The 18170-nt window shown below is 32.1% G+C and overlaps 1 protein-coding gene across 23 annotated transcripts in view; it reads right to left on the bottom strand.

Moving 5' to 3' along the window:
* The window catches only part of LOC114298485 (putative disease resistance protein At4g27220), a 41893-nt gene extending 24131 nt beyond the window's left edge, over positions 1–17762 (bottom strand). For 20 of the 23 annotated variants that reach the window (XM_082898570.1, XM_082898556.1, XM_082898554.1 and 17 more), the window contains exons 1-3: positions 17526–17758; positions 13866–13990; positions 304–3179 (exon numbers count right to left, since the gene is read on the bottom strand). In XM_082898570.1, the coding sequence (XP_082754696.1) occupies positions 304–3156 (2853 nt within the window). In that variant the 5' untranslated portion in view covers positions 3157–3179; positions 13866–13990; positions 17526–17758. Of the gene's footprint in view, positions 1–303; positions 3180–13865; positions 13991–17525 lie in introns of all 23 variants that reach the window. The other 3 variants (XM_082898576.1, XM_082898575.1, XM_082898555.1) reach the window with 2 other exon arrangements.
* Positions 17763–18170: the final 408 nt, after the last annotated feature.

Here is an 18170-nt window from a genome sequence, read left to right as displayed (position 1 = left end):
CTATAGAAATTTAGATCTTTTTATTGTATAATCACATTTTATGACACAGTATTAACTCTTTTTTTTTTTCTCCCTAAATTTCAATTTTCACAATTTTTTTTTTAAAATTTATTTACAACAAATCTTATTAGAATGAAGAAACTATGAAAGTGGAACAATCAGAGTTTTGCAAAGAATAACTGAGATGCTTCTATGGATTCAGAACCCTGTCTTCATAATAATAATAGAATGATTACTTTTTCTTATAGAAAAAATTAAGAAAGAGAGAGAAGACCTTAAGAAAAGAAAGACGTGTGCACATACCTTGTGGGGGGAAAGAGATAGGAAGGTAGCATTGTGGTTTTCCATTGACTCTGAAAACGGATTACTGCTATTGAGGAAGAGACGCTTGAGTTGTGGTAGACGCCCAAGACTCAATTCCTTCAATTGAGGGAACTCAATCTCGTCAATCCCTCTGCAAAAACCAATGAGCATTGGCAGATTGAACAAAGTCATGGATTCTAACGCTGGAAACTCCATCTTGTTTGTTGCATCGTCTTCAACTTTTTCGTTCCAAATAACTTCTTCAATTTTGTCACAATCATAAATATGAAGATGTTTTAGTTTTCCAAAAGAGCCAGTTGGAAGTTGGCAGTGACATATCTTTCTTAAATTGGGTAGAGCAAAGAGCCCTAAGTTCTCTAGGATAGGAAAAATAGGAGAAATAGCATTAGGTGTACGCGGGACCCATTCCATTGTATTGACAAAACATTCTGGTGTAACACAATCATTAATTACTAGGTCCTTCAAGTGTTGGAGTCCTTCAACTCCCTCTCGAAACAACTCTTGCACTGCATCCTCCGAACCCATCCCCCTTAACTCTAGAAAAGCACTACTCCTTAACAAAGAATTGACGCATTCTAACGGGATAGTACACGGGCTCTTAAGTTTGAGATGATTTCCGAAACTTGTTCTCTGTTCTGCACCAAAAAACTCGTCATCATAATAACCTATAGAAATTGAGTATTTTGTCAATTTGCTAAACAATGGGATTCTTGGCAAACACTTGACATCTTCTATATTAATCTCTAAAGTATTCAAATTGGACAAGTAATCAAACTCTCTCAAGCTTGCATTTTCTCCTCCTTCCTTGCCTTCTCGTTCCCAAATGATTTTGCAGCCACCCATGTACAACTCTTGTAATTGGACTAGGGCTGATATGACACCAGGTGCTATTCTTTTAAGTTCATTACATCCTGTTAGATCTAACAACTTTAAATTAACCAGTCCTCCTATTTCCTCAGGTAACTCCTCAATGTCGGAATCACGAAACCAGAGGATTTCCATATTCAATAGCTTTCCAATTACAGATATATTATCGAACTTCTTACAGTAATCAAGATGCAATGTCAACAGGTTGCTCAAGAATTGCAGTGACGACGGCAGTAACGAGATGTCTCTCGTGATTGTCAGGTCCAAAACTTTGAGTTCCCCCATGCCCTCAAAAAAATTGCTTGGTACTTTTAGTGACCTATTCCAGCATTGTATTAGTAAAAACTCAAGTTTTGAGCATCTCAATCCTCCTGGAAACTCTACAATTTCCCCTGATATCACCGAAATGGAAGTATTAAGCTCATAGGTCGCCTTCTTTGGCCACTCTCTCGATTTGGCACCATGGATTGTCATAAAACCATGCTTATCTTTAGCCGCAATTGATATGGCGACATCACGCACTACATCGTGCATTTTTATTTGCACCTCCTCATCACCATCCAACAGTAAGTAACAACTTTTAAGTTGATCAACTAAGACATTCACTCTATCTCTTACTTCATCCACTTTGTCGATGCCTTCAAACCACCGCAATCCGATTCCGTATCTAACCAAATCTTCAATAGGAATACCATAGTCTTCTGGAAACAAGCAACAGAGCAGAAATAGCTTCTTGGCTCTCTCATCTTGTAGAAAATTGTAACTAAAATATAGAGCTTGATACACTTTTGCAGGCACTTCTGACAACAAACTTTCTGAACAAGGGGTTCTTAGTATTCGAAGTGCATCTTTCCAGTGATATTGCTTGTGTTCATTCATAAGTGTACTTCCCATAGTTACGAGAGCAAGTGGTAAACCTCCACATTCATTTACAATATCTTTTGCAAGTGGTAGCAGATCAAGCTTGTCAGCACAATCGCCTACCTTCTCTCTAAAGAGATGCCATGGTTCATCCCCCACTAGGACTTGAAGTTGGATATACCTTTTATTTTGTATTCCTTTCCAAATATTTCGATTTCGTGAAGTGAAAAGGATCTTACAACTCTTGTTGCTGCCTCGCCCCAGAGGAAATCCCAAGTCCTCTAGATCAAACTCTGCCCAGACATCATCCAATATGACAAGAATTTTCTTATTGTCTAGTACAAGTCTCTTGCGTAGGAGACTTGCTCTTGCTATCGGGCTCTCCCTGTCATCAAGTTTGAGACCCAACATGTCTGCAATACACCCTTGAACCTTAGTTAGGTCTGGCTCTTGGCTGACAACTGCCATTGGAAATTCATTGAAGAGATTTTTGGTTCTTTTTGCAACTTCTTTTGCCATTGTTGTCTTGCCCATTCCGCCCATCCCGCATATCCCAATCAAGTGGATCCCATCATCTTCCAAAGCCTCAATGATCTCGTTCATGACCAGAATTCGAGAATCAAACCCCTGGAATTCTGTTGTTGTAGGTATAGGTTGTATGCTTGATGGTGGTGGATTGTAGGACGATTGAGTGTAGTTGCTACCCTCACCATGGAGAAGAGCAAGTTCCTGAGTCTTCTTCACGACTTCCCTGCCCAGTGAGTAACGCAACTTGAGATTTGGACACCACCCATTGAAACACCCCTTTTGAACTTGGGCCTTGTCTTTAATAATTGTCTCTGCCTCTGCTGTGTTGTCATTTGCTTTAGTCAGCCATGCCACAAGATGAGGTCCAACGGTTCTGACATTGTTGCGTGTTTCATCCACCCCTAGTTGAACCCCTTCTCTTGTCACTTTTAGGCTGTCCAATTGAGTCTCAAGATTTTGAATGTTGGTGTTGAAGCAAAACAGATAACCAAACTGTCGGCAGATCGGAGCAACCAAGTACTCTCCAATTCCCCCCAGAGCTTTCCCCAAACAGGAGAAACCAATTCCCTCAGCCATTTAAACTTGTTCTTCAGCTGATGCTGTTTTGGTTAAAGTAAAAAAAATCAACAAACAAATACAAGATGAAAATTCAATACATATCCACAAACCAATGCAAGAGATTGTGTAATTCTAATTCTAATTTGGGAGACACTTAAAAAACAGCCAGTTTAGTGGTTTTTTTCAAATTTGTGCCAAAAATTTTACTTTTCACATCTCTCAAGTGTAGAAGGATTAAAAAAAAAAAAAAAAAAGAAAAAGAAGAAGAAGAAGTAACATATATATATTGAAAAAATCCAAAAAAAAAATCACTAGATAGTTTTTTTTTTTTTTAGTTGACTTTCTTTCAAAAAAATAAAATAAAAATTTGATCCATGTAGTCAAGTAGAATTTAAAAGTGTTAATCTTTGTACTAAACCAAAAAGTTACTAAAAAAACAACCCCAACCAAGAGATTGAAAGTTTATCTTCTTTTTTTTTTTTTTAGGGTAAATTCACTCACGGCTCCTGAGGTTTGGAAAAAAATACAATTATCTCTACACTTTTGACATAATTGCACCAATCTCTCTTGATGTTTTAATTCATTTAACACTTAGGTCCTTTTTCATCATTAATTTGTGAGTCGTACAAATGAAAAAATTGTGTTATCTCGTCTTTTCTTCTAAACTATATATTTATCTTTTTTTAATTTATGTGTCTATCCACTATGTGCATTAATGTTGATTACTTTAACTTTATTAGAAGAAAAGTTTGTATAATTATATTAAACTTATAAGATTAATTATATTTTTATCAAATTTCGGAGGAAGTGAGCGTAATTTACTTTTTTTTATCATTTTATTCATGTAACAAATTAGAATAACAACTACAAAATGGTGAAAAGAATGAGCGTCCTTAATCAGAAGTAAAACTATACCAACATGATTTTGTACCCACTAATTAGTGGTTGCACTACCCACTGCCACATGTGTTTTGTGTCTTAGTTTTTATTTTATTTTATTTTTTTTTACTTGCCACATCATTAGTGGTGGTGTTAGTGGTAGAAATTTAGTGGTCTGTAGCATTGTTGCCAAAAAAAATTATAGAATGAAGGGTTTTTTTAGCATTAGCAGTGGCGGACAGGAATTTTAGTTAGAGGGGCCGCATTCAAATTCCACAATTAAATTTTAGGATAATTCTATTTGTATATCGTATAAGTTCTTAGTACATATTATAAATATTTTCGGATATAAATTTTCAAACAAATATCAAATATTCGGATTTAGATTTATGAACATAGAACTCTTGTTTGGATATAAATAATTAAATGGACTACATTCGAACAATTTATTTTTGTTCATAACGTTAAATCCGAACATTTGATTTTTTCAGAAATTTATATTCGAACACATTTATAGTGTGTATTGAGAGTTTATATGGTGTGCAAATAGAATTTTCCTAAATTTTAATTCTTTTATTAATAGCTAAATCATCATAAATAAGTATATGAAAAGATACACATTTATAGTTCTACAAAATAAGAATAAAAGATACATTTTTATAGCTATACAAAATAAGAATATTTTTCATCTGAATAAGGGCGGTTCAATAAGAGGTTTAATACAAAATCTCAACGAGCATCCTTTTCTTACATTTAAATTATTATATATTTTTAATGTAAAATACACGTTCCTCTCCAACTTTTATAATTAATCTTGAGATTATTCACAATCTTTATTATTATTTGGGGAAAAAATGAACCTTTTAATTGGATTTTTGGAGAATGATTTTTTCTTTTTTAAAGCTTTATTATTGAGTGTCTTTAGAAAATAAGAATTTTAAGTTTTACTATTAAAGATCTTTTGAATAAGGAGGAATTTTATCATACTTTTAGGGATTGTTTGGAGTGTCCTAAATAAGTGTACTTTTTGTCTTTTTGGACTAAAAAGTTGAGGGAAAAAATATCGATATTTGGGTTAACTTTTTGACTTTTTATGGAAAAATGTATAATAAGGCCTCGTTTGGGAAGGCTCTGTTTTAGCCAAAAAGCCAAAAAGTTACTAAATTAGCCAATTAGCCAATTAGTCATATCAAAAAGTCAACAATTACGGCTTCTCTCTACTTTTTGCACAGCTTTTCGTAATTAGTCAAAAAGTCATCCCAAACATACAAGTTTTTTTAACCTACTTTTTTAGCCAATTAGCCAAAAAGTTACTAAATTAGCCTGTTCCCAAACGAGGCCTAAAAAATTGTAAAAATTGATTTGTAGAAGAAAATTAGAATTGGGAGTTGTGCAGCCATAATTGTTGACTTTTGGTGAATAATGTTAACTTTTTAACTTTTTGAATAACTTTTTAAATTTTTTACTTTTTTTGAGTATTCCAAACTTGGCCTTATTATTGGAATAATCATTTTTGACTTTTCATATGTTGTTTCACACTAATAATTATTTATCACCCCTCGTATAGTTATAGTTAAATAAAATATGAGCATAAAAAATTACATACCTCACTATATAAATAAATCACAATAAAATTACAACATAAAAATATCTTACAAAACACTCAAAACTTTTCTTCAGATTTAATTTTCAATTACAATAAAAATTATTAACATAAAATAATAATTATTTTATTATTTAAAATTTTTTGAAAATATATGAACTTGTGCGGCCACCTCTCACGTGGATGATGGGCATCCCTTCTTACTTCACCAGTTGGCAGCAATATACATAAATTAATAGAGTTTGTGAAAGTTTTGCAGGGGCCAGCCCCCTTCCGTCCGCCAGGAGTAATATCATATCATTCTAAACATATTTTATGTATAAAAATTATGTTTGTAAGCATATGACAATTAAGAGTCATCAATGGATTGGGCTAAATTTATCTAAACCGTAATTATTGTGTTCAAATTTCATATTTTAATGAGTTTTTTAAATTTTAACTAGCCAATGGATTGTTATGTATCAGACCTATTTAAAAAATCAAATTCACGTCTCACTCATAAGTTCAAATTTGACAAGTCAAAATCAAACCGACCTAGGCTACACATTTTTCATTACATTTTTTTTATATATTTTCATTAGTTATTTTTCTTATTTATTTTCCAACATAATTCAAGTATTTTAATTTTTTTTTTTTAGTTTTATTATTTGTATTTCTTAATTTTTAAAATCATAAAATTGACAAATTTATACTCCCTCCATCCCAAAATATTAGTCCATTTTCAAAAATCAAGTACAAAAGTAATATAAATTTCCTATTTTGCCCTTCTTTTAAATTCATTAACAACATAAAAAGTATAATTATGACATTGATATGTCTCAAAAAATGTACTATCAAATGGTAATTTTGGAAGATTAATTTTTTTAATGTGCAATAATTGTATTATCAAAAAAAGTTGGATTCACCCAAATGGACCATTATTTTGGGACGGAGGGAATATAGTTTTGGAGCTTTCTTAATTTTTCTTTTTGAATTTTTATGAGAGAATAGATTTTGACAAATACCAATTACTGTAGGGTTACACCAAAAATCAACCTTAAGTCCTTATCTTTTTTTTTTTTTTTTAGTTATAGATGAGTTGTCGAGAAATATTCAAGATGATGTGTCATGTTGTATGCTTTTTGCAGATGATATAGTGTTAGTGGATGAGACTAGAGAAAGATTTAATACTAAGTTGGAAATTTGGAGAGAAACACTTAAATCTAAAAGATTTAGGATAAGTAGAATTAAGACAAAGTACATGGAGTACAATTTTAGCTACAGTAACAATAAAAGCAGAGGAAAAGTGAAGATTGAGAACCAAGCACTACCTAAGAGTGAACATTTTTTTAATTTATGATCGATTATTATAACGATTGTGTGTAGACACTCCATTTTTGACCGTCCTTAAGACTTGGACGTCATCGTTTGAACACTCGACGATCATCCATGTTTGTGTTCGTTTTGAGTTTTTGGAAGTCTCAGCCGCGCGCCTTGCCTCAAGATCTCTCAACATGCATGTTTTGTGCTTGGTTGTGGACCAAACACTTGTGTTTTTGCTTCTGAGGGAAGAGGGTGGCTTGTTTGTCATTCCCTCAACCCACCGGCCAAGGCTTGAGGCCATCGGCCATGATTTCTTTCCATCGGCCAAAAGTGTTGGCCGATCGGCACTTGATTTAGTCGGCCGGCCATTGTGTTGGTCGATCGGCCATTTATGCTGGCCGAACCCTGTTCATCTGCTTTATGCAGATATTTTATGCCAGCTGGATTAGCTGGCATGCACATTTGCTCCCCTCCATACACGTGTATGGAGGGATTTGCCTCTTGGTTTAGCTTGCTTTGGAAGCTTTGCTATTGAGCTTCTATAAAAAGAGAGCTCCTCCTCTCTCCTGAAGGGTTCAGAAATTAGGGTTAGGATTTTGGTATCTATCTATCTCTATATTTCCCTCTCTCTATACATTTGTGTGTGTATTTGTGACCTAAAGTGAGTTTTTGTCTTACTTTTGCACTTGAACACCTAGCATTACACCATTCTTGGGTTGCTGAGGCACTAGAGGGTTGTTGTTAGGGTTCTTGAGGTGGTTTTGATCAGAGAAAGGTGCTGGTATTGTGTTCTTGAAGGTGTTCTTCAAGGGTGAGCATCCTTACTTTAGATTCCCCATTCTTGCATAAGCTTTTAGCCTATCTTGCATGCTGTTTTGAGCCTTGACTATAACTGATAAAAGTTCTATTTTTTGGTGCTTTAAATCTTTGTTTAAGGTTACTTTGAGGTTTGGGATTGTTTCCCCCCTCCAAGGCCTTGTTAGGCCTTGTTTTAGGCCATCCCTTTTGGCCGTTGTCCTTGTCTTTGCATGACCTCTCTACCACTAAAATTCAGAGGATTTTCAGTGGTGGAGAGGTGGTTTTGGTGTTTTAAATAGGAGAGGGTCATCCGCTCTCCTTATTGTCTTTAATGCTTACATAAATGGCTTATGTTGGTAGCTTGTATGCTTAGCTTGTTTTAGCTTCATTTCAGTATATATTAGGCTTTGTTCTGCCATGATATAGCACTGTTTTGACTTGGTTTAGACATACCATGCATGCTTTGTATACTTGTCTTATAATCCCATGATTTGGCCTAACATGCTTCATGTTGTAACATGTCATTTTAGCATGATTTTGGCTCAACTCAATGAAGCTTTTAGCCTTGTTGTAGCATGCTTAAGCTCTGCTTTTCATTATTTTGGTCATGCTTACATTGTTTTGTATAGCCACCATGCAATATAGCTTGTTAGCTTTGAGTGTTCAAGTCACTAGCATGGTCTATTTCGACCATTTCAGTGGTTTGACATCACTTTTCATGTTATTTCAGTCCATATAGTATGCTCCTATGCTTGCACTTACGACTCCTTTAATGTTTTAAAGAGTTTGTGTTGCATGCCTCATGAATGTGTCATTGTGTATGCCATCATGTTTAGGCCTTTGGGATGCCATCTAAGTTGGTTTTTGGGCTTATTTTGACGTGCCATAACTCTGTTTTTATTGGCTTAAAACATGTTATGTTTGGTTGCCTTAGGTGTAGTGTAATACCTCTTTGATAGCCTTGCAGGTCTCATGTTTTTGCCCCTTTGTTTTAGCTTGTTTTGGCTTTGGCCATTGCATGTTTTAGGCTTACTTTGCCATGCTTTAGGACTGTTTTGAGTTATGCTTGCCATATGCTCTTTGTTTTGTGTAGCTTTGGTTCAAGTCCCTTCTCTAGTCTTAGGTTTTAAGCCTTGTACATGCTATGACTATGATTTGTTTATGTGATTTTGCATCACCCCTAGCATCATTTCAGAGTATGTAATGTTGTCACATTTGCATGCTTTTTATTCCTTTTAAGTATTCTTAAAAGTTGCCCTTTGATGCTTAAGTGTTAGGCCAATTACCATGCATGCTTGTATGTGATTTTGTCCCTTATCCCTTAGCATACTGGCCACTGATTTGGGCCTATTTGAGAGCTGCCCATATTGGTTTAAGTACATCTCTTGCATGTTGTTACATACTCGGCCTATTAACATGTTGTTGCATGTTTAAGTGGTATTGCATTTGGCATGCATCTCTTTTTAAGTTTCTTAATATGTTGTTACATGTCTATCTCACACGTTGTTACATGCTTGAATGTTGTCACATGCCTTGCATGTTTGCATGTTTGTCTAGGTTGCATTGCATTTGACATGCTTGTTACTATTTGCCTTGTATGGCATTGTTATTAACATGCTCATGTTGCCATAGTTTTGCTTGCATGTTTGCATCCCTTGCCTCTTGATCAACCATGATAGAGGTGGTGCAAACATTGCCTTGAAAATGCATTGCCATGCTCTGTTTGTCCTCTGCTGCAGCAAAAACAGCATTCTGCAGGAAGAGATAGTCAGTCGGCCATCTTTAGTGCTGGCCGGCTGTTCATTGTTGGTCGATGGCTTCACACATGGTCGAGGACCAGTTTCATATGGCCAATGGCCTCATCTCTTGGTTGATGACCTCCTATAGTGTTCAGAGGGTGGTTTAGAAGCATCCTTGAGACTTGTGCAGTTTCCAGAGGTGCAGAGCAGTGCAAACAGAGGTAGCATGCGACATGGCGATGGATTTCCGAGCGGAGCCGAGCATGCATACATTCATCCCTCTTCCCGAGGCCTCTTTACTGCTTTCGTAGTTTAATTAATTTGTTTAATTAGTTAAGTGTTATGTAATAATTAAATAGCTTTATTAGTTAGTTAATTTGTATTATTCTTTCGCTCCCTCCGAGAGAGGGAAAATTTTGTAATAAGTGTGCGTAAGTGTGTGAATGTCTTCCAACCCCACGTCTTTCTCCCTTTTATTTATCAGCTTATGATGGTTAGTTTTAGGGCATTTTCAATTAGCATACCTTATGCTTTGCATGCGTGCATCCATCCATTTGTATTGCATGCACCGGGCTCGGCGCATCATACTAATCGCATCGTATTTCAATTCCAAGTTGAATACATGTATCAAATTGTCGCATCTCATATACCATTTTAGATTAGTCGAGCCTATTCCAGTTGCATTTGCATGTGATGCATTAGCCATTGTTGACATGAACTAGGGTCATGCATGATTTCTAACTAGTTCTTTGTTTTGGCTTGGAGTACACTGTGAGTGTTTATGCTTTAGCATCTTGCATATATGTGAGTGTCAACATGACAGTATGCTTGCCATGAGGCTAATTGCTTATGTGATATAACTGCCTGAATGCTTGTGGGTGAAGGTTAGATTGCTTGAATTGGAACAATTCATTGAAATCCATGTTTTAGCCTACTTGCGAGTAGCAAACTTCAAACCGTTTCCAAACAAAATGGATATGCAATGCTTTGTTCCAAATTAGGCGATCTAGTCTATACTTGTTTGCTGTGCGCATCACGTAGTAAAGATTAGCTAATTAACCGGAATAAGAGCACATGTGTTTTCAAAAATAAGATATCATGTTCAGTAGTGGCCGATCTTTGATCAGGCGAGCGGGGGTGCTCATAGATGACATTCCCCAATCGTACCCAAGTTCTCGAGCCGAGGCAACTTTGGTGATGACGGACACGTGGCCATAGGCACGAGTCTGGGTTTCCTAAATTTTCTAAAAATAAAACATTTAGGTGGCGACTTTGTATCTGACAAAGCAGTCTACGTTTGGCACTTCTTTCTTAAAAATATGTTTTCCAAAACGATTTGCCAGATTTGGACTCTTTGGTGATTTATCGGTCTTGCATTGCACTTTGCGAGACTAGATTCAGAACCGTGACATTTGAGTCCGAACTGTAGTAAACTCAAGATGAACAAAACCGGAAGGGAGGGATCTCTCCCGGGACGTTCGAGGACGTCTACACTGTAGAGATTGGAGCGGATGTGATCCATAGAATTAAGACGGGGTGGCATAAGTGGATGAGTACATCTGGAGTACTATGCGATAAACGAGTACCCACTAGACTAAAAACAAAGTTCTATAGAACGGCTATTAGGCCAACGATATTGTAGGGGATGGAATGTTGGGCAAATAAGAAATATATAGATAAGATGAGTATTGCTGAGATGAAGATGCTAAGGTGGATGTATAGCAAGACTAAAAAAGACAAAGTTAGAAATTAGTATATCTGAGAATGGGTAAGAGTAGTACCGATAGAAGTTAAGTTGATGGAGAATTGATTGAGATGGTTTAGTCATATACAATAGAAACCAACAGAGGCAGTAGTGAAGAGATGCGATACAGTGACGGTAGATGAAAGTATTAGGAAAAAGGGCAAACCTAGATTGATGTGAGTTATGTAGTAAATAAATATATGGCAGACCTCCTCTATATGGCCCAAACCATACAACCTTGAAGTCCATAGCCCCGTCTACAACAAAGGCCTGATTTAGCTCGCCCAAATATCTCAACACAAATTCCCCTCTCAATTATATAATACAATCTATATATGTTCATACGCTGAAATTTGGGACAAAAAGACAAGAAAACAAACCTATTGAAATTATTATAAATAATAATAATAATAATAATAATAATAATAATAATAATAATAATAATAATAAAGCAGAGAAATAAAAGAATAGACAGAAGACTATGTTATTATGAAAAACAGAGTTTTATGATCCTAATGTTTGCAAAACCTTAGTTCATCTCTATAATCGTTCACAATTTACGTTTTGTTGTAATTGAATACAGTCAAAATTTAATATAAATTTTGGAATGAAATGTGTAGAGACAAGAAATTTGGGTGATTTTTCTCTTTTGCCCTCATTTTGTAGTCATGTATTTGTCACATTACTGACTTCTATTAAAGACTTATATGGTGGAGTAACAAAATGAGAACATTGACACTTGACTAGAAGTGTAGAGAGTTAACAGTCAAGATCTTATAAGTGTAAGGAGTTGAGTGTTACGATTTCATGTATAGGGACTAAAGTGGAATTTGACCAGAAGTGCAGTGGTTGACTGTCACGATTTCATATGTACGGATCAAAGTTATATTTGGTACAAAATGTAAGGACGTAAACTGTAATTTATCCAAATTTTAGGGACTAAAGTGACACGGAACACATACTTGAGACTATATGCGTATTTTTTATCATTCCATTAACTATTTAAACTGTCCATTTGAAATTAGATCAAATAAAAAAATTTAAAGACAAAATTGAAAAAAAATAAAATAAAATTTAAACAAAACCGAATATTTTAAGAACCATAAATATATTTCTCTTTCTATTTTTATCAAACTATCAAAAAAAAATTATTTTAAGAAAGCAGAAAACAAGAGTCTAATATGGGAACTTCTAACTCCAAATCACATAGAATTTTGCCGATTCTAATTCGCTTATTTCATTTTAAGATGTGAAATTAGAATCGTTTTCATTTTATTTCTTCAATTATTGATAAGACCTTAGATGTCCGGTTTCATTCATATTAATTAATGGAGATGACTTCTCTCTAATCCACATAGTGGATTGGAGCATACTGTTGGACCCACTATGGTCCCGTTTTAATAATCCGAATTGTTTAATGTGTGGAGCTCGTCAAGTACTTTATTTTTGCAACAAATCACGTTGATCGGACATTGATAGTCCCTTGATCTGAACACATTTTTATTAACAATTTATTTTTAAAATCATATTTACTATTGACAAAAATGTGAATAAATAGATAGATTAGATAGACAAATAGGTAACACGATAATAAATAAGGAGATAACATTTGGACAAATAGGTGAACAAATAGATAACACTTGAAAAAATAAGCTATGATAGGCTGACAGTGGACAAATTGACATATAAATATGTATAATATGTTCTTTTCAAATTGTTTTGTCCTTTCAGTCCCAACAAAATAAACTTTAGAATTATTGCTCTAATTTTTTTTAAATTGAACTTATTTAATAAATAGGTCTAGAAAGTCCCGCCAACCTAATCTAGTCGTTCATGAATTTTCAATTTACTCAACCATACTATGGAATTCCCGTTGATAATTCGTTTAACTTTTCTTAAGTTGTCATTTAATTTGAGATAATATTTAGGTTTAATAGACCCACATTTTGGAATCAATTTTAATAATCCGAATAGTTCGCTTCTCAACATTCGTTGAGTAGAATATTCGTGTAAAAAAATCAAGATGATTGGACATCGGTAGCTATATATTTGTATCATATTTGGTTTTTAAAAAAATGAACGATAAATATAATTGTAAGAATAACCATTCATTTTTTGTAATACAAATTTGATTCAAATATCTAACTACCAAAATCTGATCATCTTAATTTTTTACATGAATATTCTACTCAACAATTCCTAAAAAGTAAACGTTCGGGTCGTCGAAATCGATTTCAAAATAAACCTATCAAGTCCGAAAACTTTCTCAAGTTGAGACAATCAACTTAAAAGAAGCCACACCATTGTCTAAAAATGTTTATTACCTGCTTTGTCTTTATCAATTTAAAAAGACAGTGCTCCATGTGCATTTTCCTTTTCGAAAGGAAAGAGTAGAGACTAGATATTCAATTCTATGGGTAATAGAACCCAATAATAATAATAATAATAATAATAATAAATTACAGGAATATCTATACATTTTCTTCTCATTGCTTGTATATATATTTTATATTTATCAGAAAAAAATGAAAATCCAAGACAAATTAAGAAGCAATACACAGTGAAAATCCAAAAGGGACAGGTCGAAGCAAAGTAGTTGTAATAGAATAAAACAGAATGGTAAGTCAAAGCAAATTGAAATTTTTAATTTTTGTTTTGGTACCTTGGATTTGAGAAGTAGCACAACAAGAACAAAAGGGAGCCGTCTGAAGTAGATGACAAAGGAAGCGATGTACTACTGAGCAATCACCAATTGCGCCAAACAGTGCCTACTACATGCTAGGGTTTCTAATGGACAAGTTAAAATATTTGTTAGTGTCAGCTGATTAAATGACCGCGTTAAATGGTTTACGAAATGCTTAGTTTTTTAATTTATTTGTTTGCTCTTTAGATTAATGGGATGGATTTCTGCCCAATTCATAGAAATTCCTTCTATGCACAATCATAAAATGAATATATTAAACGCCCATTATTATGTATTTTTGTGACTCATATTACACATTTTTTTAATAAATGTTACGTAATCTTATGATTGAATTTTGATAATTATTATTTCAAAAATGAAGTTATGTAATATTACACATTTTTTCATAGAAGTTTTGAACCACAAAATGTATAATTACATTGATTCAATAAATATAGGTCACAATATTGTCATATTTTTCTTTTAAAAAAATGGATTATTTTAAAAATTATCTTTACTATCTATTTTTTAAAAAAAGGTGAATTACACTTATCTCTCCCGAAGTTTCTGAACTTCCCTTATAATTTTAATAATTACATTAACCTCTCTTACTTTTGAAACTATTATCAAGATTCTCCTACTGTTACCCTCTATTAGGCTATTTAACAGAATTTGCTGATACCATAAGTTATAATACCAAAAAAGATGAAATAGCCCATTAGTTACCTTATCTATTCAAATGAGAAATTTCACTTAGCATATGCATTATCAAAGATTCATATATATATATATATATATATTAGCATTATTTAATAAAATTATTAAATTTTATGCAATAATAAATAAAACCCATAAATTGTTAAAGCATTTTATGGAAAAAAAAATTAATTTTTATTGATAAAATACTTTAAAATAAGTAATTTCTCTAAAATTAATATTAGATAACATCCCAATTTAATATAAGATTTAAAATTTATCATTTTAAGTAATGCATTTAATATTTAATTTTTTTTTAAAGTTGAAATAAATTGATTTATTTTTTCCCCGACAACTTGAATTACTATTCATATGTAAAAGAAAATATTATTTTATCTTTTTTCAATTATATATTATTCTCAAATTTTAATTTTTACCTTTGAGTCGTTAAACTTCTAGGCGATACATATTTAAAAAAACACAGGTTAAATGATTTTAAAAAATTAAAATAAATATAGAAGTAAAAAACAATATAATCACCGTACAATAAATTAAAATTAGTTAATAAGGATAAAAGATCAATAAATCATTTGAGAATAATAAACAATTCAAACAATTTATCATTTCTTACACCTAAAATTAAAATTAATTTTTACTTGAATGGATAAATTATTTGAGAATAATAAAATATATACTAAATTAATTTGTTATTTATGATACTTCAAATCTATTTCTCCATCTTTATTTATCTCATGTAAACTATTTTTATTAAATTAAATCTTAAAATTAATTTTTCACCTTCATTAAGGGTTGAATTTTTATTTTATTTTTTTGTTTACAAAAGTTCAAAACCTTTTGTGAAAAAAAATAGAATCAACATATTACATTTATATTTTGAAAAAATTAAGAAAATAAATAATAATTTCATATATATTTACTAGGGTAGATTAAATTTAATGCATTTAAGGTTAAGATTAATGTTGATAATAAATGAGTTTGGTTTAATTGTCAAAAATCTCAAGGATTTACTTCTATATTTATTTCTTAATTTTTTTTAATCATATAAGAAATATTAATTTGCGTTTTTCTAAATATACATCGACTACAAGTTTTATGACTCAAAGATATAAAAATTCAAATTTGATAATAATATACGATTGAGAAAAGATAAAATAATAATTTTTTATATATACATAAATAAGTAATACAAATTGTTGAGAAAAAAATAAAGGGTAAATTACGACGGTAGGCCTTATATTTTACGTACCCCTTGTGTCATTTTAATCTCTGTATTTTCAATTAGCTCAATTTTGATCCTGAATTTATGATTTTATCTCAACTTGGTCTAATTAATTACAACTCTTAACATTTTTTTTTATAGAAAATACGCACATTTTTTTTAAGGCAAAATTATAAACTTGCTCAATTCAGCTAGTTAACCTCAACCAATTTAGTGATAATTTTCTTTAAAAAATACTAACAATATTATTAATTAGACCAAATTGAAATAAAATCTAAAATTAAGGGTTAAAATTGAGTCAATTGAAAGTGTAATAACCAAAATGATACAAGAAGTAAAATATATGGACTACCGGTGTAATTTGTCCAAAAAATAAATTCATTTATTTCAACTTAAAAAAAATTCAAATAATAAATGCATTGCTTAAAATAATAAAATTTACATTGTTTATGTATGAAATAAGTCTTATATTAAATTATTAAGATATTATCTAACATTAATTGTAGAGAGATTGTCTATTTTAAAGTATTTTATCGATAAAAATTAATTTTTTTTTCTGTTAAATGTTTTAATAATATCTTAACAATTTAAGGGTTTTATTTAGTATTGCATAAATTTAAGAATTTTATTAAATAATGCTAAATATTTATGAGTCTTTAATAATATGTATGCAAAACTTTAGTGGGTGTAAATGTTATTTACTCATTAATAATGAATAAAGCTTCTTAGTTTATGAGTATTTTTGTCTTTTCGCGTACAAACCAAAAGGTAATATAGTCGTTTTCACACCAAATAACGTTGTACCAACTTAACAGATTGAGAAATTCTTGATATTTTTAGTAAAAATAAGGAAAGTTTCTGCAATTATTCGAACTATATGGAGGCTCTTATAATTGTCAGAAATCTCTAGGTAGGTAAGTGTAATTTACCAATTTTAAAACAAATATAATCAAAAATATATATATATTTATAAAAGATATATCGACCTAATCAAATAAAAAAAACAATTCAGTGTCAAAATAATACTCGTGGTCGACCTCGGAGCCCCAACAGTGCCTCTATTTTAGGATAAGCGAGAATCTTCCCCTCTATTGATTTATTTGTCATGCATAGTTAGTCTATTGATGGAGTAAGGGTGACAAACGAGTCCAATAAACTGAACAATTACTATTTTATTTTGGTTTGAAAATTTTAATAAGTTTTAAAATTTATTTAAATTTGATTTGTTAAACTTTCAAATTGATTTCAAACGAGATTTTGTTCAACTGAACTAAAATAGTATGATATTTTTATATAATTTTAAACTTATCAAGTTGAGCTCAAATAAAAAAAAGTTAAAATATATATATATATATATATATATTTAAAAAGTGGATAATTTTCGAAAAGATTTTAAAAACACAGTTATAAAAAAAAAAAAAAGATCGCCAAACAATTTTTTTTTTGTATTTTTTATAAAAAATAAATAAAATATAAAACAGAGAATAAAAATGCAAACGAACAGAAAAGTGTTGAATTCACAGCCACAGAAATATAAACAAAGAAACCACGTAAATCTCAGTCATGATTGAAGAAAAATAAAAGAATAGCAAAGCTAAACCTAAAGACGATATGGATCTAAGATAGGCCCTTTTGTAAATATATGTAAGTCATAACCATGGCTACAAATAAGTAAATAAAATAAAAAATATGAAGGAACTCACCACGAGCTTTTCTTGTGAACCACAATTTCGAGTCTTCAAGGGTGGTGTTGCGAATGGCGTGGAGGCTAGGGATTTCTTCAAGGAGAGTGAGAGAGATAGAGAGTGCAGGGAAAGATTTCTTCAAAGAGAGAGAGAGAGAGAGAGAGAGAGGGTTGTGAAAATGAGGGACAGAAAGTATTTACAGATATAAAGCTCAAAGGATTTCGCCTCATTCTAGTCCGTGATTAGATTAGAGAGTGTTGATGAACCTCTTGAGGTCCATTATTATAGGTCATGTTTTGATAATTTGAACCGTTTAATGTGTAGAACTCATCGAGTACTATATACCTGTAAAATATCACGTTGATTGAATATCGATAGCTACGTATCAAATCAGTTTTGCATAAAAAAATAAACGGTTGACAGAAATCTAGTCTAATGAAATAGCTATCAATATCCGATTAAGGTGATTTTTTACAGACATATAATACTTGACGAGTTCTACACATTTAACAGTTTGAATTATTGAAATGGGACCCATGATAGGCCCTCACAGGCTTAACAACGCCCTTCAATCTGATAACATACGGAAAGGAAGCCAATCCCAAGCTCAAAAACAAAAAATAACAGTCACTTGTTTGGAAAGCAAGTTTGGGCTAAAATAGT

The sequence above is a fragment of the Camellia sinensis genome, chromosome 12, assembly GCF_055761805.1.
Source record: "Camellia sinensis isolate YWXY chromosome 12, ASM5576180v1, whole genome shotgun sequence".
Taxonomy (NCBI): Eukaryota; Viridiplantae; Streptophyta; class Magnoliopsida; order Ericales; family Theaceae; genus Camellia; species Camellia sinensis.
The sequence above is the reverse complement of the archived record's forward strand: the minus strand, read 5'-3'. Positions and strand labels throughout refer to the sequence as shown.